This window comes from Pipra filicauda, unplaced genomic scaffold (assembly GCF_003945595.2).
Source record: "Pipra filicauda isolate LSUMZ 115617 unplaced genomic scaffold, ASM394559v2 scaffold16_size7369187_pilon, whole genome shotgun sequence".
Classification (NCBI taxonomy): Eukaryota; Metazoa; Chordata; class Aves; order Passeriformes; family Pipridae; genus Pipra; species Pipra filicauda.
Window position 1 is genome coordinate 4268665 of NW_024104207.1, and position 22040 is coordinate 4290704.

Here is a 22040-nt window from a genome sequence, read left to right on the forward strand (position 1 = left end):
TTTTAGCCTAGAATTTGTCTTGCTTTGTTGTGCATTTTTTTGCAAAATGACTTTTAAAAGTGGGAAGATAAAACTGGGTATATTATCTATTCTAGTTTGTGACTTCTATCATAAAAAAAAAATCTTTCAAATGGTGTGCTTTAGGATGATATTCTCAATATATTCAAGTTAGGCAATAATAAATGATCCTTTTCTTTGTTTGACAGCTGGAACAAAGCGTTTTAGATTCACAATATGTACTTAAATAGAGCCTGGTACAAAAAAGTCCCAACATAATCTGACTGTCTCTAGTCATAAAATCCTTGATATAAAAGCCCAGATGTAGACCATCGGATTTTTAAATTTCTTTATAGAGTATTTAGAACTTGCTGTATAAAGATGACAGGTATCTCACAATAGAATGCAATTAGTTGTAAAGTATTGCATTGTTTCACTGTTAATTGACTCGCCTGTTTTCTAATCAACCCATGGCATTTATTCAGAGGCAGCAAAGAAAGACAGATGTTGGCTTAGAGATTCTTGGAGCAAGGAAAGAGATAGAGTGAACTGGGATGGAATCGTCCACAGTTGACATTAATATACAGCTTATAGTTCACGTATGTGAAGCACACTGATTGGAGACCTCTACCAGAGCTTTTCCTCTACCATCTCAAATAAAAGAAGGAGCGGTATTGCAAGCCAAGGAGCTTTGCATTGATTTCTGCCAGCTTTCTTGTCTTGAGGGATCTTTTTCAGAGTAGAATTTAATTCACAATGGTTGTCTGTGCCATTGTGCTGCATAGCCTGACTTTTTTAAAGATACAGATGCAGCCTGGAATCAGCAGTACATGTTTTTCTTTATTTCTGTAAAATCTCATATGTAGTGACAGTACTGTCAGCACTACTTAAAGAATAATGTTGGTATCAAAGTGCAGCAGCAATCAGCTTTTTTTCCCCTTTAATGTATCTTTTGATGTTACTGTAAATTATTTTTATTATAAAGTCATGTTGGAAATGCAGGCATCTTGGTGGTTTCATTGGAAACTTGAGGTTTATGAAAGACTATGAAAAGCAAACAGTCAATGGAGCACTGTTTATTTTGTATTGTGAATTGGCTAAAGGAGAAATGTCTCCAGAACATGCCTATACACGAACTCTTGTGGTGTTTGAAGGAATTTACAAATGCAGAAAATCTGAAGAGAATGACTATGGGATAGACACTGTATGGAATTGTACTTTTAGTGCAGTTACAGGAATGAATTACAAAGGTTGCTACATATGAAAAACTGCCTGCTATTTAAGTACCTGTTATGCATGTTGGGGACTTGAAAAATTGTGATGAATGCAGCATTTAGAAAATTATGGAAGTAGCTAGTTTATGCTCTAATGTGAAATACTTATGAAGCTCTTAATATTAAAAAATTTGCTATTAAGATACTACCAAATCTTCATGTTTTTCAAAAGTGTCAGATTAAGTGCAATGGAGATTAAGCTGCTTTCTGGTACACTGAAATTATTGTCCCTAATTTTCACCTGGAGTGTAGTCTAATGGATTGTCCTATCTGTTTTCCCCTTCAGCTGTCATTTGTTTTGTGGATTGTAAATTTATTGGAGTAGGTTTTTTTTTTTAACCCCTGTTATCTGAGCCTAGTAAAATTGGAGCCTCCAATTGAGGCTCTTCTGTGAGATGATAGTGGCAAATAATAACTACTTTGCTTGCAGAATAGTCATGTTACAGGAAACTGTAATGTAAGTTTATCCAAATAGTCCTGATGTCCTTAAACTCAGCCCAGAAAGAACAGCTGTGAGGATAGTTCACCCTACATCATTGCAGCTGAGGAGAAAGTAACATGGGAAAGGAAAATTTTTCTAACCTTGGCCAAGTAATTTAAGAGATTAATTGTCCATGTCAGGACTCTGACGTTTTCTTGCTGGGCTCTCACCCCGCATATTTCCCAGAGGTGTACTGGAAGAACCTTTCTGGTTTTGTGGCTTCTTGCTTATGTTCCCACTCATGTTGAAAGTAACTGTACCTAGTCCCTCACAAACCCCACAGAATTCTACAGCTTGTTCCCATAAATCCATTTAACTGTTGTTATTAAGAGTCAGAGAACACGTTATGGATCTGAGTGACAATCTGTCAGTGATGCTGCTGGTGTGTATGTTCTACGAAGTAGGGGCACTGGTCAAAACTGATGCTGAAAGTCTACTCTAGGCTTTCCACTAGTGCCTTTCTGGGATGAAATAGCATGCATAGCATAGACTTTTCAACATTAAGGTGTAATCTGTAGGTGGAAAACTTGATGTTGTGCTTTAGCGGAAGCATCTATGAAACTTCTGAGAAATTAGCTTTGAATTCAAAGCTGAATGAATGCTCTTAAATTCAATATGAATTAGAGGAGGAAAATTAATATTTGCCAATGTGTCAAGCTTCTTTTTGTAATAATGGCTAAAATGTCTGTTCTTGTATTTTTTGAAGCTTTCAGACTTCCCAACCCTGCTGCAACGCTGATGTTCAGTACATAAAATTCTGAAATGTTGTATGTTTTAAGGAGGCAGCAATTTCCTGACTTGTAATTGGTATGAGCTGATGGGTGGAGAATGCAGAGCTTACTGGGAGGCAGAGAATGTGCTTGAGCAGTAGTTTTAAGAAATCTTTTAGATGCTGTTCTCTGTTGCTTCTCTTGAAGGGATTATTTTGAGTACCAGGTTTCCTTTGCTTTCCTCCCCCATCTGATTTATGTATAGTGGTGCCTCATTGCTAGGAAAGGAAAAGGAATTAGAGGGAGAATAGACAGCTGATGTTGACTGCAGGAGGGGAAGCTTGTGGCATTGAATACTACATTAGGTCATTGCTGTGTGTTTTGGCTACTCTGATGCCTTGACTCTGTCAGGACATGTAGGAGTCCTGTTTTCTTGTAGTCTTCAGGTTACTAGTCTTTAAATAGCACCAGAATTGGAAGCAAACATCAATCTAGCATCTCAGCACGAATCAGAAGCGTTTGTCATCTGTACTGAGAGTGACAAAACTATGGACTACACACAAACCAAGGAATTATGGAGTTATAGCACTCTTTGCAGATTTTGTTCTTCCTGCTTAAGGGTGAATTTTGTGTCAGTAGCTTCTGACACCAAAGGATATTCAGCAGCTGGGAGTTTGGTTTGTTCCACTGTTCCTCAAGGTAGTTTTGATAGTTCAGGAGCACAGGTGGAGTGTGAAACTTCACAAAGTTGCCTTTTTGATTGGGATGGAAAAAGTTAAGTGGTGGATAAGCAGGATAATTTAATTACTGTGCTTTGCTTTGCTTTGCATTGTAAAGCAGTCTTGGACTGCTTGTTTTTTTTTCAGGTGGGACAAAGTCTGAAGATATGCTGCAGAGGTACCCAAAGGGCCAACTATTTTACTGTCTGTCAATCCATGGGATTACACTAGACTTAGTCTGAAGTAGGACCTTCTGAACTGCAGATGTTGGGCCTCAATTCTGAACTGTTTTGCTCTGCAGATATTCTCCTATTAGTCCACGTGGTCACTAGGGTAGGCATAACTCTGCTGCTCCTGTTGCTTCAGCAGACTCCTCTAGTGTCTGTTCCCAACCCCTTGTCTTCTTGGAGTTTTCAGAGCACCAGATGTGCAGTTTGACTTTGCGTTAGGTTTATTTTGCTGTTTTCCATGTGCAGGCTGAATGGAAGGTAAAAAAGATTTTGCTCTGTACTGGTGACCAGACAGCACACGGTAAAGGCTAGCTGCTCAACTATAAAAGTGTAATCTGAAGCTCCTATTTACCCATATCAAGTATGTTTATTTTTAGGGCTGTGTATGTTTTTGGTACTGTTAAATGGTTAATTACTGTATTCTTAAATTAAGAGCCCATATGTACTCCAGGTGCTTGTAATGTCTTCAGTTCTTATCACAGTATATGTCTTTACGTGTCATATTTGGATATTAATTGTTCTGCGTGTTGTCCCACAAGTTATTTTGCAGGAGGCCAATGCTAGTAATTGGGCTGTAGATACCTTGCTTATTAGTCTGTTCTCCAGATGCATTCAGTCATGTATTCAAGCTCCACATTAGACTCCTCAAATTACCAAATGGAGTATGTGTTTAATTCATAATTTAATTTTTAAGTTCTCTGTTATGGTATATTTTGGAGACCAAAACCATAGGTGGCCTGAAGAAAGAGAAGTTTCTGGTGGATAGACATCCACTTGTTGGTGATTTTGTTTTTTCCCCCTACTTAAAGCTGTGAAGAGATCTAAGAGTAGTGTCTCACATAAGAAATTTTTTAGCTGACAGACATTAGAGGTTCAGGAACAGGAAGGGGGCACTTTGCACCCTGGTTCTTAGTCTCCTCTCTAAATGCCTGCTACTATGTGTGGTTGGACACAGGTTGCTGGAGGGCTCTTTGGATCTGAACCTAAGACTTCTTTAGCTGTCTTTGATGCGTAGCATACAAAACCACTTCAGTCATCTTGGAAGCTTTAAGTTTTTAAGAAAGCGAATGGTAGGGTGGTTACCCGTCTCTGAAAGTATCTAGCAGGCAAGAAGAAAAAAATATTTTAGGACTGCAGTGCGTGATTTATGCATGTAAATCCTACACAAATCCTGTTTTAGGGCCTTCAGATTTTTGGAGGAAGTGCAGGGGAAAAGAGAGAAGGTTGTCTGCTGAATTGTGGGCTAGAATTAAATGACCTTCCTGAGTTGAACTAGCTGAAGAAACACTTTTTTTTTAATGTCCAGCAATTTGTAGAATAACATGATTGATCATCTTCCCACCTATTAACACAGACATAAATAAACCTGAATATATGCAGTACATAGCAAATGAGGCTCTGTCCTTACTGAAATTATTTATTCAAATGTTTTTTAAATGATGATAAATAGTTCTAATAAAGTGAACCTTTTCTTCAAGGGAGTAAAATGAATATCAAAGTATGTAAAAAGTAGAGGTGACACATGGTCAATTAAAAATTACAGAAATTGCTTCTTTTGCTCAAAGCTATTACAAAACGTGACCTATGGAGAGAACACTGTTCTCAAACTGCTGTCTCTCTGAGAAGAGCACTTGGCATCTTCCAGGCCTGTACTCTGGACTGGCTTTAAATTGAGTGGGATGTCTGAAGTACACTAGGTGGTAAGGATTGTGATGGAGGGTAATGTAAGAGTTAACTTTTACTGTTTGCGCTACAAAAGTAGAAGTTTTGTCTAGGATATCTGTAGGGCTCTGCAAGGCAACAACCTATCAGCAGAATACAATGAAATAAAAGACTGATAAGCTTAATGAGGCCGAATTAGGCCTCGTTTTAAAATGCTTCTGTAAAACAGTATGTACTGAATACATTAAAGTTCCTTCATTTAAGAACTTCATCAAATGAGAGGATTGCTTTTTGCATATAAGCTGTGCATTAAATAACTTATTTTGAAGTGAAGTATGGGACAGAGCATAAAAATATTAACCCTTTCTTTGTGACAGAGATATCTGAGTATATGTATTTTTTTTGGTGTCTCAGTCCCTCAGTGAGTTTTGAGGATTCTGCGAAGGTCTTTTCTGTGTTGGAATAACAAGCTTAAAAGACTAAAATGGAAGTAAAAGAAAGTTGTGTCCATGAGTTAGATTACTTAGGAATAGCAAAGGTCTTCCATGTCTGCTTTTTTGGCTGAAAAATCCTAGAAAATATGGTGAAAGGGATCACACAGAACCACACAGACTATTCTGAGTTGGAAGGGACCCACAAGGATCATCAAATCCAACTCCTGGCCTTGCACAGGACAGCTCCAAGAATCACACCATGTGCCGAGCACATTGGCCAAATCCTTCTTGAACTGTGTCAGGCTTGGTGCTATGACCACTTCCCTTGGTAACCTGTTCCAGTGCCCAACCACCCTCTGGGTGAAGAACGTTTTTCTAATATCCAACCTAAACCTCCCCTGACATAACTGCAGCTCCTTCCCTTGGATCATGTCACTAGGCCCCAGAGAGAAGAGACCAGTGTCTGCCCCTCCAGTTCCCTCATGAGGAAGTTGTAGACTGCAATGAGGTGTCCCCTCAGTCTTCTTTTCTCCAGGCTGAACAAACCAAGTGACCTCAGTTGCTCCTCGTATGGCTTCCCCTCTATACCCTGCACCATCTTCATTGCCCTCTGTTGGATGGTCTTTGATAGTTTAGTATCTTTCTTATATTGCAGTGCCCAAAACTGCACAGAATATTCAAGGTGAGGCTGCTCCAGTGCAGAGCAGAGCGGGACAATCCCCTCCCTCGACCGACTGCTGATGCTGTGCCTGATGCCCCCAAGGACATGGTTGGCCCTCCTGGCTGCCAGGGCACTGCTGACTCATATTCAACTTGTCATTGAGCCCCAGAGCCCCCAGGTTCCTTTCCTGGCACTGCTCTCCAGCCTCTCGTTCCCCATTCTGTACGTACATCCAGGGTTGCCCCATCCCAGGTGCAGAATCCTGTACTTGCCCTTGTTAAAAGAAGAGAACACATCTGTTTTTTCTGACCTTAAAGCTTAAAAACCTTAAAAACTCTGCCAGAGCTATTCCTGAGAGATGTTTGTCTGACCTAAAAATCACTGGTGGTGATTCCCTGTCTAACCTTGGCAGTTAGATTTAGCACTCTACTATATCTAACATTTTTTCTCATCTCCTCTGCTGCATCTCAGGTTTGTACTGAGGACTCATGTTCTAGGGGAAGGTGAAAATAATTGTATTACTGCTTTCTTTGTAGCTTACTTGTCTGTAATAGTACTGGAAGTTATTCCCCTCAGTCTTTATCTCTGCTAGATTGAGGAACTGTGCTTATTGCCCTCTTTTTCAGATCCTGTTTGCTAGACTTCTGATAATTTCCATTACTTCTGCTTGATCCAGATTTCTCTTGAGCTGCAAGACTGAAAACTGGACTGAGATGAGCCTTATTTGCATGGTTCCCAGCTCTGCAACTGGCACTGAGGTTCTTGGGTCTCTCCATGCACTGAAGATATCAGCAAGGTCAAATGGCAGGGGTCTCCTTTCCAGGAAAGGATCCTAAAAACTGAATGCGTCAGTGTTCAGCTCAGTGGCACTGGAGTCTCTTGAGACATAACCCCTCACAGCAATGCTGAAAGGGTAAAAAAATCAATTAGTGCAGAGAGATAAGTAAATATGACCAACCATATTACTTATAAAATGCCAATGGAACAAATTATTTAGAAGCGTCTGTTACTAGAAACTAATTGAATACTGTGTAAATTGGAATATATAAAGCAGAATGCAGCCAAGAATTAATGAAAGAGAGAATAAATTGGCATGTGGATCCCCTCATCTGTTGTCCCTCCCAAAATAGCCTGTTTCTAGGGCCAGGATGGGTAGGTGTAGAACGATGAAACAACTGGACATGCAAACACTGTATGAGCATAATTATGTTCAAGAACAATGACGACATTGTTAAATGGCTGTAGAGGGTTACCACAACTCCCAGCAAACCCACTGGTGAATTGTGTGAGTAAAAGGAGGTTTTTCCATGTGTTTTGGCATTCACTGATCATTGGTCACAATCCAGCCCTTTCAACCCTTGCTCTTCCATTTGTAACACTGGTATTTTTGATGACTGAGTTTGAAAGGTCAAGTGGCAAGTCAGCATGCAAATGCTGATATGTTTTTCTGGTCAAAATATGGAACTGGGAGTCTCATCTTGGCCCAAATTTCAGTTTCCTTGTGGTGATAGGGATAGGATGAATCTGTTCAGCTGTGGTCCCTGAGAAATGCACCAGAGATGTGGTTCACCTCCACTACTGAAACGGTGTTTCTACTTTGTAAGAATAATATGCACAGGGGTACTTGGAGTGGGTTGCTCATTTCAGCAAGAGCCTTCTGCCAACGTTTTGCACTACAGTGATAACAACATAGTGAGTTTACCCTGGAACGGTATGCTGGCCTGGAAGATATAGTCTCATTAATAAGTTCTGTGTCTTTGTTCCAACCTGTTGGCAAAGAAGCAGAATGGAGATCAATACTAACGATAGATTATTGTAAAAATACATCATTTCACTAAACCAGTAAATATAAACAACTCCTCTTCTTAAACCACCTTTGAGGATAAAGAAAGAAAATAAGTAATAAAAAACATGCACAGGTGGATGTTATTCTGATAGTAATGTATTGAAAATGTTAGAAGGACTGCTAATGGCACAAAATTGTAGGCAGCGAGGTCACAAGGAAAGTACTGAATTGTAAAGGTTTTCCGTTAGTGGGTTAGCTCAAAACTCTCTGATTTGACTAATGTATCATCAAAGGTGTTCTATCTTGGACGAGGCAGTCTTGTTATCTGTCACGTATGTGATTTTGCTAGCACACTGGCACAATAGAAGATAGACGTACTGGAAATAATAATTAGCAATTGGAAAGATGTTCCTTTGTTTCCTACACAGGGACAGAAAACAAATAAGAAGTAACATATAGAGAAGTGGTTACCCTAAGAAATGTGTAGAGTTATGGTAGAATCAAAGCCATCTCTTAGAGACCACTATCATTTTTATTTAAAGTTGAAAGTAAATCTTTTTGTTGGATGATAAACTAAGCATAACTCAGGAGAGCATGGAATGTAATGATTGTTTAATTGTTACAGTTACATGTGCATTTTCTGCTGAAATACACTGCTGCGATATCGTATCTGATTCTTCAGTTCTTGACCTAATAACAATACAAGTTTTTAAAAGGCCAGAATTTAAATGTGTAACTGCCATCTAAGTTTTAAGACATACTTAAGCAGTGAAGAGTAGCAGTGTTACTAGAATTGAATTTTCAGCAGTTACTCCAGGAAAAGAGCATGGATGATAACTTTGAAACAATTCTTTGGAGCCCTATCAAATTAAAACTCTGTGAAAGTGCTGTGAAGCCTGTAGTTTTGTCCTTGTCATAGAATAAAGTAGCTTAGCATCTTGGTTATTTGACGTTTTCGATTGTAGACTTGTTAATTCATCCTTGAGCAAAACAGACTGATACTTTTTATCAAAAGGGGAAGAAGAAGAACCATCTGTGAAGTGGATTTTATTTTTTTGAGAGAGAGACATTTTTTTTCTTCAGGTAAAACAGGACCGTTTTGTCACTGTTTAATTTTCTTTTTTTTTTGAATTTAATTTCTAGCTGATAAATTTAGACGGAAACTGGAAGAACTGGAAAAAGAGAAAAAATCTTTAAAATTTCAACTTCCTTCAAGGCATCCTTCAGTCAGCAGTTTTTTGGATAGACTCATTACCCAAGTTCAGGCAGCACTGCGCTGGGCTGCTGATCATCGGTAAGTTTGCTGCTTCGTTATCATGTAAAATGGTGCTTCTTTTTTTCTCAAAACACAGAATACACTTTATGAATAATTTTAATAAAGAGTTTTAATTACCTTCTAACATATCAATATGGAGCTTGTTTATGAAAATCCCACCCTGCGACTCTTTTTTTTTTTTTTCTTCCTGCAATTCTTTCAGAATTGCCCTGAAAAACATTGATCATGATGAACTGGCAAATTAAATGGAACGTTTCTGATTGATGTTGAGTGGGAATGGGATTGAATCCTTGGCATGGCAGCTTGAGCATACAACAGCAACGCAGCTTGAGCAGCGGTTCCCCGTGGAGTTAATTCTGATGCTCCCTTTCAGGCAATGAAAGGATATTTAAATATAAAGTAAAACCAGATTATTTTTTGATATGAATAGATCTTTTGGAGCTTCCTTTTGTATGCTACTTGTTAGGTGGCAGTATTGTGCTCAGAACTGTACAAAGTCACAAAAATAGATTCTCAGCCTTGTCTTGAAGGGATAACAGCTTCAAAGATTGGGGGAATGCGAGATATGTTGGATGACCCAAGGGGGGTAGTTAGCTTAGGAAAAAAAAAGTTGCCTCTATTTCTTGTTCTGTCTTCGTCTATGCTCCTAGTTACTCTTGTTAGAAGTAAGAGGATGCTTTATAGGTATTGAAAGCTATTCTCAAATGCAATAGCACAAATGAAACAAGGAAAACCTTTTGTTTTCTGGCAACTGGTACATATAAAGGCTGCAGTGTGCTAGTCAATATGTTTGGGTGTAATTTTTGATAGACATGAAAATTAGATAAAATCAGTAAAGACAATAGAATTTTTTTTTTTTGCAAAATTTGAGAATCTGAAGTTATTTTTAGCCTCTGTTTATAGCATCTACTAATATGAGAGGTTTAAAACAAGCTGCACTCCTTCAGAGCTGTTTCCTTCTACCTTCTGAGGCTCTAAGAGACTGTTTTACCATTCCTTTAAGATTAGGATACACCATTCTCTATTTTGTCATTGTGTTCACTCCATGCATTAATTTGTAATAATGATTTTGACTCTAAAGGTGGTGGTGTCTCTGGTGTCATAGAAACTGAGTCACTAAAGCATCCTTCAGCTACGAAGTCTGCTTATTTTTGTCCCTATATAATATATATATACAATTTTTTTAATATATAAAATAGATGTTATATATAGTTATCAAAGTGTTCTTGTTCTTTGTATGATTAGATCTGTAACTCCTCTCTTTGCACAGGTCTGAGCGGTGCCATTTTTCAGGGGCAGATTAATATCCTCTTTTCTGTCTAATACACACTCCTTTTTTTGAGCTTGAGTTTGACTGTTGTTGTTGTGACCTTTTTTTTTTTTTGCTCATTTGATTCTTGCAGCCTTTTATACTGCTTTGTCTGTGGTCTGATGCTCTTGTTGATACAGCAAGCATACACTTTGTCTTCTGTAAAGAGGTTTAAGACTTTTCCAAAATTATTTTTAGATGATACAGTGGAAAACATGACTGCTTCTTCAAGGAAAATTTGTAGGCTCCAGTTTTTATTTTAATTTTGAACTGGAACAAAAGCAGTATACCCACGACTTCTTTTTTGGTTTATTGTTGTTGTTTTTTAACCTGGAAAATTAAAAAGATGATCAGACTAGCCCCAGAAGACCAGATCATTGCAGTTTTACTGTAAGTAAGCCAGTCTCATCTTTTTGCAATGTTCTAAAATGAAAAGTATGTTTGACAGGTTGTTTAATATACAAAGCTGAAATTCATGCCCTGGTTTTGTTTTACTTAATTAAATTATGAGATGAGTTTTTAGGTGAATGCATTTGATGTTGACACAGGATATTGGGGGCAGAGTAGAAGCCAGATTTGGTTATGTTTAGCTTAGGAAACAGCGCTGTGCAGTCACCCAGGTTTGATGAGATCAGAGAGATCTTGTTTCTGTTCCATCAGTACCAAGTAGGCAGATATACATGGGATTTCTGAGAAGGTTCTGAGAATTTTTCCTAAACTTTGATCGACCACTTGGAAATTTATTATGTACCTCTTTAGGAAAGATGTAGGTCCAACTGAAGGAAGGTGGCTTCAGAGCTGCTGGGACGTGTGGTTGGTTGGGTCCACAGGAACCTATCATGATTGTAAGGCACAGTGATGGTCTTAACACCTCCTAATACAGATGTTGCTTTGATCTGTGCTGTTATTACAGAAATACAGTTCCTGTCATTATGTTTATTTTGCTTAATGATATTTATTTTAGGGCCAAGGTTTTATTTTGTTTTTTTCAGTACATTCTTCAGCCTATAGAGAGGGAGTAAAGGATGCTGGTCTTTTGATGGTCCTGGAGAATAGACGAGAACCTCTTGTTCTACAGGCTTGTTCAACAGCTGTGCATGGAGATCATAATTGCGTGATTAATCATGCTTAAACCAGACTTGTGATGCATGTTTTGTGTGTGGCATGGATATATTTGCTTTGCAAGATTACAGTGGGAAATCGTACTTCAAAAACATTCTTTGTTTGAGACTGTTTTTTAAACTTAATACTGAAATGCACCTATACCCTCTATGTGGAAATGCATGTACTTGTCCGTAGAGATGGACACAAAAATGCAATTGGCCTTGCAAGTGTATGCACCCTTAAGCAGATTTGCATTGTTTGCAGGTGCATTTTGATAGGCTGATTATAGAATTGATACTTAACGTAATTCACTGATTTTCTTGGGGTCCAGTCATGCTAACATTTACAACTGGGGGTTGTACAAACCACTGTGAGGAAACCCACTGACTGCAGTTTTGAAAGAACTCGCTGTGCAAGAGAGAAGCAAAATTAGGCATCGTGGAACAAACACTCCAGATGATCTCTAATGTAGTCTCTAAAAGCTGACAGAAGCTGCAAAAATGGCTTTGGCAAGTTTCTAAACTTCTGTCTAAGAGACATATTTCTCTGTATTGATAGAAACTAGATGCCTTAGTTTTGTCTCTTTCAAGGCAGTGATGGATAAATTTCTGAAATATGAAAAAGCTGGGGGAAGCCTGAAGCTACACAAGTTTTCCATTTTCTTTCTTCAGCATGTTGTAGAAACAGTGTAAATGTTTGAGATAACAAAGGAAGATATGCCAAGGAAAAATCTCTTGTTCCCTAACTATATCTGTTTAAGATCTAATCATTCTGGTGATGGAGTGTTGTGACTCTAAAGGTAACATGTAGCATTCTGATCTATTTAATCTTTGAGACATTGATACTTGTCGATAACGCTAATTTTTAGCTTTTGTCATGTTTTTCTCAAAGGGTTAGACATGAAGAAAACGATCTTTGTCATGAAAAAGAACATAAACTTTTGAGATCAACTTACCAGGAGAGAATGCAGGTTTCGGCCACAAAACGAAGCCAGCTTTTTCAAGAAAAGAAATGGTTACAGGTAACTGGACTGCAGAGTTCTGTGTAAGAACCAGTGCTGTGTGGGGAAAAGCTTGTAAGCTGTCACACAGAATTAAATAAATTTATTGTAGTAGCAACTTTGCTTCTGTGTTGCAATTAGAGCCTTGGCTGTAGTCCAGTTGATAATCTAAGTGATGATTGGAGATGGCAGCTGCAGGAGTTGTGTTAATCTCATTACAGAGAAGCAGAGCTAGAAGGCTTGGTGGCTTGTGTGCATGCTTAAACTTTCCTCATTATCTTTTTAAGTGCTTTTTATGTTATAATTTGCCATCTTAATATTAAACTGATCTTCAGAAGTTTTTTTTCTGAAGACAAAAAGTTTTCATCTGCTTCTGGTTAGAATTTATTATAAATACATGATTTACCAGCTTTTGTTCCTGAAAGATGATTGATGCTTTTCATAAGGATGAAGGAATCATCATGAAGCAGTCAGCATTTGCTAACAATAGCTTTACACTGACATGTGATGTCACAATGTGGGCAAATGGAATGTTTTTAAGATGGCTTCTGTCCAGTTTTAAATCTGCAAGCCTTTTAAGCAAAATTTAGGTCTTTTTTTTCACTGTCCTTCAAAACTATGAGTTTACTGTCTAGTTATAAGTCTTTTAGACCTTGGAGATCATAGTTGGCAATGTGGCACCTTAGAGAGCTAGTAGACTTAATTTTCCTTTTTTTATGTGGTCTTACCTTAAAATCTCTTTTTCTTTGGTGGATCCAATAGTAAAATAATCTGTGTGTTTGTGTACACACTCGTGTATGTGTATATATATATATATATATATATGAAACCCCAAAAGACAGAAAAGCATTTTAGGTGATCATCTCAGTCTTACTTAGCTGAAGAAATCTTTTCTATCCTAGTCATCACCACTGTATTGTTTAGATTTACTTCGTCAATGTATAAGAGTAGTTCAACAGTATCACTGTGCAGAAAACTATTTTTGATCCAGACATTCAGCAGCCACCTCAAGATATTGAATGGAAAACTGCTTTACTTGAAACTCCACAACAGCTAATGTTTTTCTTGTTCCAACTGAATCTTTATTTCTTTGTAGTTATTAGGGAGAAATTACCCCATTGTTGTACAGGCATGCTATTTATTAGCATTTAATCAAAATTATTAGGAATTCAAGGTTTGGGAAAGGCTAACCTGTGATGATTGGTTGCTTCCAGTACCCCTTAAAGATTGGTCCTGCCCAAAATCTTGCATGATCAGAAATAATTTCCCCCCCTCCCCAACCCCACTTTTCTTTACTTTCCCTTCTTCCCTCTCTCCTGGTGCTTCTGCATTTGTCTTCAGGGATTTGAAAACCTGTGACAGTATCTAAAATTTACATAATTATGTTTCTACTGCAATCTGTAGTTCATGGAGAACACAGGCCTGTAAGTGAAGCTGGAGGTTCAGCATCAGTACTGATTAGCTGTCGTGTTAGAAATATCTGTTCAAGCTCAAATCCACAAAATAAAACTTCAGCTTATGTTTAGTGGGCTGAATATTGTCTGCTGCTCCATGGTGAGACTTCAAGTGCTTTTTATCTGTCCCTGGAGGCTAACCAAGAGCACATTAAAGGCTTCTTGGCATTTCTAGAAAAGAACGCGGGAGAATTCCAGTCTACTGACTAAAATTTCCATGCTCCCAGAAATGCCTGTGAACTATTCCCAAGCAGGGCAGCTTTCTCTCTGTGAATGCAGATTGTGTGCTTCTGCTATCTATTACTGTTGTAATAACACTTCAGTACTAAAAGTGTGTTTGTAAACCCAGATTCTGTTCATCTTCCTTTCTGTTCCCATGTAGGCTGCTTATTGCAGTGATTGCAATTACTACTTTTTCACAGAATATGTAAGGTCTTTGTATTAAGTAGGACCTATTAAGATTTTGGCAGTATTCCCAAACCAGTAATACAGACAGAATTGTCCTTTGTGCACACTAAAAGCCTAATTTGAGACTGAAAGAAACAAAACTGATGTTTTTTGGTCTGCTGACCTTTCTGTCCTTGACAAATGCTTGTGAGTTGAAACATGGGCCACAGCATTCTCTTGTTCCTAAATCTAAAACCAAAAAAGGAGGAAAGTAATTGATGAATCTAGTGTACAGCACTATTTATAAGTTGAAATTTTTGAGCCAGCCAACCTTTGAATGTGCAAGGACTGTTTCTTCTTGTTTAAGTGATACTGCAGAAGCTAGTTACAGTGCAGCAAACCTGAAAGTGCGTTTGTTGACAAAATGAGCATTAATGAACTAAACTTCACATAAATTACATTGAAAACATTAAAATAATATTAAGGTTTCAAAGTGAAGCTCCGAAAAAGCAAAGAAATGCCCAAGTTAGTTATCTGTGCATGGTATGTATGTTTTTTATGAGTCTTTAATTATATAAGGGTGCCCTCTCCCCCCCGGATCTCTGCCTCATACATTGCTGAAGATGGAAAGTGTCTGTTCAGATATTCAGAATACTGTGTTATCTTCTTTTCTCAGTATTTGGTCTTAGAACCCCTTTACTGTATGCCCCTCAAACCCTATTTTGGATTCAAATTTATTGATTAGTGAATGGACTCTTTTTACAGTATTAATCAATATGACATCTTAGTGATTCAAAACATCTTATTTTATCTGTGTAACACCACTTCAAGTGAAGAGATATTCTTATTGCCATTTTAAAGATGGAGAATGAAGAAGTGAATTTCCATAAAAAACCACACTGTTTCTAATGTCAGTTTTGTAATGCCTAGTTATTTACCTGTTAAAGGTTTAGTTTTGAGTTTGTGGTTTTAATTTTTTTTTTTTATTTTTATTTTTAATTGGACTAAATGGGGTCAGAGCATGGAATTGAGCTTTGATTTCTGTTGAGAGTCTGTAGATGGCCTGTCAGAGACCTCTCTTGCGGGTTGTATTAAAAATGGTGAACGTAGTCTGTGGCTGCATGTGAAGATAATAGTTTAAGTGGCTTGCAAGGTTTCACAGAGACAGTAAGAAATGTAGGGAATAGAAGCAAATTCTTCAGTATGACATTCAGCTAGTTTGACAAGTACTCCTTTCTCCCCCTCTCCCCCCACCGTATTTCCTAATTGCTTTTCAAATTCTGGTACAAATGAGCCAAGGGCTATATATTAAATACGTTTTACTCGGCAACGCAGACTTCTTGAAGATGCAAGCTGTCTGTTGGGTTTTCAAGGAAAAACCTGTACAAGGATGAAATGCAAATTTGTGAAACTTTTTTTTGGGCCCCTCACTTCAAGGAGGGCATTGAAGTGCTAGAGCATGTCCAGAAAAGAGCAATGAAGCTGGTGAAGGGTCTAGAGTAAGTCATATGAGGAGCAGTTGAGGGAGCTGGGGTTGTTTAACCTGGAGAAGAGGAGGCTCAGGGGGAGTTCTTAGCACTCTCTACAATTATCTGAAAGGAGGTTGTAGCCAGATGGGGGTTGGCCTCTTTTCCCAGGTAACTAGTGACAGAACAAGAGGAAATGGCCTCAAGCTGTACCGGGGAAACTCAGGTTGCCCATCAGGAAGAATTTCTTCGCAGAAAGAGTGGTCAGGCATTGGAACAGGCTGCCCAGGGAGGTGGTGCAGTCACCATCCCTGGCAATGTTCAAGAAATGACTGGATGTGGCACTTAGTACTATGGTTTAGTTGACAAGGTGGTGTTCGGTCAAAGGTTGGACAGGATGATCTTAGGGGTCTTTTCCAACATTAGTGATTGTACACATCTATGATTCTAAAAATTATAACGTGCTCTTGAAGAAACATCAGAATCACAATGCACAGAGTTTGAACTTCTAGCAAGATTGGTGCAACTGAGGTTGAAGTTCTGGACATTTCAAGTCCAGGGACGGATTTTGTGCTCTTAATTAAAATGAAGTGCTAATTATCAAAAGAGCTGTCCAGTTAGTCAGTGTTTCTCCACTTGCATCCTGTGCCTGATGTTGGACTGGAGGCCTAGAGGAACCATTGCGGGGATATTCTGCAGGAGGACAGATCACTTCATTGCCAGTCTGTAGAGTGAGGTTCTGTTATATGGTTGAACTGAGATTTGTTTGTTTGTTTGTTTTTCCTGAAAATTTTTAACTTGGGAAATACCTGTGTATTCTAAAAGTAAAAGATGGCTGACAGTGAGTGTTGGAAGAGAAACCTGGAATTTGGTGTTGAAAGGGAGGAGTTTTCAGACTGTTGGAAGCGCTGGAGTTTCTAAATACAACCAATGTAAGAGTTTTGCATGTCAGCAAAAGGATGTCTTCTCATTTAATATTGTGCTAAATTGTACAGACTTAATTCATGCTAACTCTTGAGACTTGTACTGTGGTTTTTTTAGGGGCAGAGGGGTTTCTTTAACGGGGTTTATATAGTAAACTCTGGTCTCTGTTCTATGCAGAAAGAAATTGAAGACCTCCGAACAAGACTGACCATATTAGAAGCAAAAGATCAACAGCTAAGAAGAGAAATTGAAGAACAAGATAGACTTATTCAGTCACAGGACTGTGAACTGGCTACTTTACTTGGTTGCATTTCTTTGAGAGAACTGCAGGAAATAAGCAAGGCTGTGGATGACACTTTAGCAGCCTCCTATCAAATTCCATTCAGTCTAGATCTTCCAGGAACAATAAAAAGGTATCTAAATTTCAGTTTGGATGTAGAGTCTTGTATCTCCCTCAATGTTCTGTTGAATTGGCTGTCAGTTGCTTTCTTTGTGATAGTGCCAGCTAATTAGCTGCATTCAGACTCTGGAAAATTTTCTAGGAAGAGATGTTGAAATTCTAATATTGATGTACTTCCTCAGGAAGGGGTTGTAGTTATTTGAAGGTCTTGCACTTAATGTTTTTTTATGATAAAGGGTCACCTATAGAGAGCATATGCATCCATCAATTGTTAATACCTATCATCAGTTTACACCATTTCTTCTTGTTAACTGGTGGATTTTTTTTTTCCCAGTTTGTTATAATGCAGTGATTAAAACATTTCTCACAACCTGAAAGTGTGTACTAGGCACCATTCAAATAAATATTAGAGATGCTGCTTGCTTCAGTAAACTCATAATCATAATAAAGTCTGATGTGATGAATGTTAAGCTCAGACAGTGGACTTGAGGTAGTGGGGGAAAGGAGGCAGCGTGAATACTTCTGGGACACCTACAGTTACATGCACAGCATATGATTCCTTAAATGGAAAAGTAGCTACTCTTGATAATGTTTTGGAAATAACCTCATCTTTGTTTACAAAAGCAATAGAAGTACTTGGGCCCTAGACTCAATTGGACGCTGGTGATAGGACTTTGAAAGTGATACTACTGCTGAGAAAATAAAATTCCTGTTTATGCTAACTTGTATTTCTCCCAGATAAGCAATAACTACGTTGCTTGCAGTTTCTTTTCTCCCTTCGTGTTTATTTGGTTTAGTTTGATATTAATGTTCATGAGAAATTGCTGCCCACCCCCAGCCTACTGGGGGGTGAAGGGCAGAATGTTGGAGACAGTGCTGATGCTGTGCCAGCACTGCTCAGCAATAGCCAAAACACTGGTGTGTTATCAGCAACTTTCTAGCTACCAGTGCAAAGCACAGCACTGTGAGGGCTGCTAAGTTAGCTCCATCTCAGTTAGACCCAATAAAGGATGCAAAAATGCTGGTTTGGGCTGCACAAGTAAACATACTTAGGCATCTGTGAGAGCCTTTGGGAACAGTTTAAATCTCCTATTTCAGGTTATAGTAGGGTGTTTGTGTAAAACCCCAAAGCCTTTTCTGACCATAACTGATGGTAATGATGTAAATGCCTGCCTATGGCATGGTCACATAGGAGACAGAGTCCTTGGTTCAGAATGTGGAAGCTCTGTGTTTGAGGTCCTCTGTAGCCTGCCTAGATCTGAACCTACAGACTCAGGGCAAGCTCTTACCTACCAAGGATTTCAGTGTCCTGGCAGGGAGCATGCTCCATCACAGTTCTTAGGCTGGGCCTTATTGTATCCAGGAATGCAAAAGTAGAAATCTAGCAAAAGCCAACAGGCAAGAGGAGTCTGACTCTAGGAAAGTGGAGAAGTTTAATAATTATAGCACTCAACTAGATGAGAGAGACCTGGTGGTTGTAGTTTTTGAGAGAGTTGGCAACAGTCCCTCAATTAAGTGCTAATGTTTTGATTTTGGGGTTGTTTTTTTTCCTTCCTTCTTCATAACTTAAAAGCAAAGTGAACTGGTAGGACCATGTCACAATCTGGCTGATGCAGCCTTTCAAAGGTACCACTTACTGTCTATTGAGAAGCTCCTCTCCTCTCTGCAGAAGATGGTGGCTGTCTTTGAATTAAAATCTGCCCGAGTGTTGTATATGCTGTGTCTGTTACTCTATTGGAAAGTGCACAAGCTGTCTTGGGAGCACAGACTGAAATCTCCAGTCTAGCTGTGAGACTCAACCACTTGACTTTATGATTTCATCACTTCCTTGCCTTTGGTTCTCAAATTTCTTTCCCCAAACCACTTGCTACTTTAGGTAGCTGAAAGCATCCCAGGTTGGTGGTCAGCAGCCACATTTCCAGCGAGGGTTCTCTGCTATTTCTTTCTTTCAGGGCAGGCTATATATCTGGAAGGGCTGAGGAGAAGAAAATGCCCTTGCAATGGCTGCAGTTATTTAACAGTGAGAGTTTGTTCAGTTTGACAGTGAGCTTAAGTGACAGGTGGCTTCCTTTTAAAGCTATGCAGTCCATCATATCTTAGGTACAGTGATCTTCTGTCTGCATCCAGTCATGTTCTGTTCTCTTTCTTTAAGCTGAAAAAGCAGCATGCAGATAGTAAGACATTTGGTGTGGGTATATGTCCTGTGTGCCTGTGGGCATCACCTACATTGTCATACAGTTCTAGAATAATTTAGGAGGTCATTTTGTTAAACTGCTCAAAGCAGGACCACAATTTCCAAATAAGATCAGGCTGCTCAGGGCTCCATCTGCCCAAGTTTTGCGTATCTTCAAGAATGGAGATTTTGCAGCCTTGCTAGGCATCCTACATTTCATCAGCCTTGCTATGAATTTTTCCTCTGTCTCATATCTAGCCAGAATTTCCATGGTTGCAACTTGCATTGGCTTATTCTAAATCAGTACTTCTTGTGAAAGTATGTTAGGTAACAGGTTAAAATACTTGATTGGTGCTAGTTCAGCATATTACTTTTAAATTCCAAAGTCTTGGGATATTTAATCTTTAAGAGATTTTTCTTGAAACGTGCATTTTATTTTATGAATAATTGCTGAAAAAAAAAAGGTTTTCCAAAGTTTTTGTTTCTCACACAGATAGCTCTATTACTTATGAGTGTATACTGAAGATCAGTGTGTATGTGGAAAGTTGTTCAGCATTGATGGGCTGTACATTACAAGTTCCTGGCTATTGGGTTGCAAGATACTATGTATTTATTCCGACAGCGTTGTGCTAGTCAGTAAAGTACTGCTATAATGTGGTTTTGCATAAATATTTGCTGACTACCTGAATTGCATTCACATTGGAGTAACAAGGCAGAGCTAGTGCAAAGCACTCTTAAGACAATCTGTGCTGTAATGAATTTTATTCAGTGGCTTGCAGCTCACTATAAAATAAAAATTATTTTTCTTCAACTAAATGCTATTAAATACAGCATATTGAAGCAAACTTCGAGGAACATGAGAGAACATATAAAACGAAGAAGGTTGCCCAAATAAAAGTATGAAGGAAGAAGAGAGCGAGTCAATGTAACATTGGGATGAGCATTGTTTCTAAGCTTATTTTTCTTGTCAATTGTTATTTTTTCAGGAATATTCTTTATTTTGTCTTGTTTGTCTTTGGTATGTGGTAAACTTTTTGAAAACAAAAAGCCTTTGTCAACAACTACAGCATGCTTTGAGTTTGAATAATTCAGAAATGTTAGGCATGTTACTCTGGGACCTTTCTTTGAGGGCTGTTGGAAGATGGGGTTAAAACCTGCCAGTTAATGGGCAAAGAAATATGCTTTGGCAGGGAATTCTTATTGAGATTGAGACTACAGAATGTGGTTGTTGTGCTCATCCAGAGAGGCTTAATTGCTCTTGGTAAGCTAAAGGGTGTAATCATTTTTATAAAACGAGGAAATTGCAGGGCAAAAGCTCACTTCACTTCCATGGGGTTGTGTGGAGATGTTAAAAGGTGGGACCGGCTGGTGTTGTGTGCACTGTGACACATGCTAGTGTTTTAACTAAAGGCAACATACTGAAATCAGAGGAAAATGGGTATGAGTGTTTCAGTGTGAGGCACTCTCTGCTGGAGTTTGCAAAAGGTATCAAAATATATAATTTCCTTATTTGCTACTGAAGTGGACACCATTTCAGAAACACATGTTTTTTAACTAGTGTAAGTTGAATTTCCCAATTATAAAGTTAAGACCATGTTAATTATTTGACTGACTTCAGAACCTCTCGTTTCCTTTCTTTTTTTGTTTTTGGTTTGTTTGTGTTTTTTGGGAGTTTTTTTTGGGAGGTATTTTTTGATTTTTTTTTTTTCATGCCACAATAAAATCTGGGGAAATCTCTTATACTTCAGTTCATATTTAGTTTCATTTAGCGTTTTCTTTGTTTTTATCCATATCTATAGATGCATGTGTCCATACAGTATGTTGTGCTTAAAATAAATTGCAAAGTTCCATCTGGACTATTGTCTGTGCACTGATTGCTGGCTGAAAGAAATTCAATTAATTACCTTTAAAAATATTTGAATGCTCCACCTCTTCCACTTTTTGCATGGAATGATTTTTAATTAACAGGAATTTGTTCTACAGTGGCTGTGCGGGATTTCTGAAGATAGGGAAATTTTCTATTGATATGTATTAGTTATTACAGTATGGCCAGTGCTGCAAGAAACTGAACTTGAAGACTTATGTAGCCAGTTCACTTTGCTATCGTGATGCTTGGAGCTCATTTGAGAAAGATGAATTCGAAGTGAAATACAAATGCTCAGGGTGTAAACCTTTTTAGTTGGAATGTACTCAAAGCATTCAGCAACTTCAGTTGAGGGCAAAGCCTGATCAGGTGTGTTTTTTAAGAGAACTTGGTTTACTTGGGAAAAATAGGAAAAAAGGCTTTTATATAGTTTCACACAGTAATGTAGGAAAGTAGCATTTAGAATGGGCTGTCGTGTTTTGTCATTAGGAGAGACTGCTTGGTACGCTTTTTGTTGATCTTCAAAATATATTCTAGTCAAATTAGAAGTTAGCAAGCTACACGAAATTACCGAGTAAGCCTTAATGTCGCCATGTTTATTGATATTAGCCTTTCAACAAAAATCTTAGCTTTAAAGTAGTAAAGCAAATTGCAATCGATTCTTTCAAAAGGATATCTGTTGTTTACTAGAAAACATGCAGTCATATCTAGGAAAGTCCTTTTTTACTG

At 38.3% G+C, this 22040-nt stretch overlaps 1 protein-coding gene across 3 annotated transcripts in view; it reads left to right on the forward strand.

The window, feature by feature from the left end:
* DISC1 (DISC1 scaffold protein) overlaps window positions 1–22040 on the forward strand; it is a 191487-nt gene that overhangs the window by 44562 nt on the left and 124885 nt on the right. For all 3 annotated transcript variants that reach the window (XR_005562923.1, XM_027721399.2, XM_039379553.1), the window contains exons 4-6: window positions 9098–9248; window positions 12535–12664; window positions 17052–17287. Coding sequence is in view for 2 of the 3 variants with exons in the window: in XM_027721399.2 (XP_027577200.2) it covers window positions 9098–9248; window positions 12535–12664; window positions 17052–17287 (517 nt within the window). In the remaining variant the exon portion in view is untranslated. The remainder of the gene's footprint in view (window positions 1–9097; window positions 9249–12534; window positions 12665–17051; window positions 17288–22040) is intronic.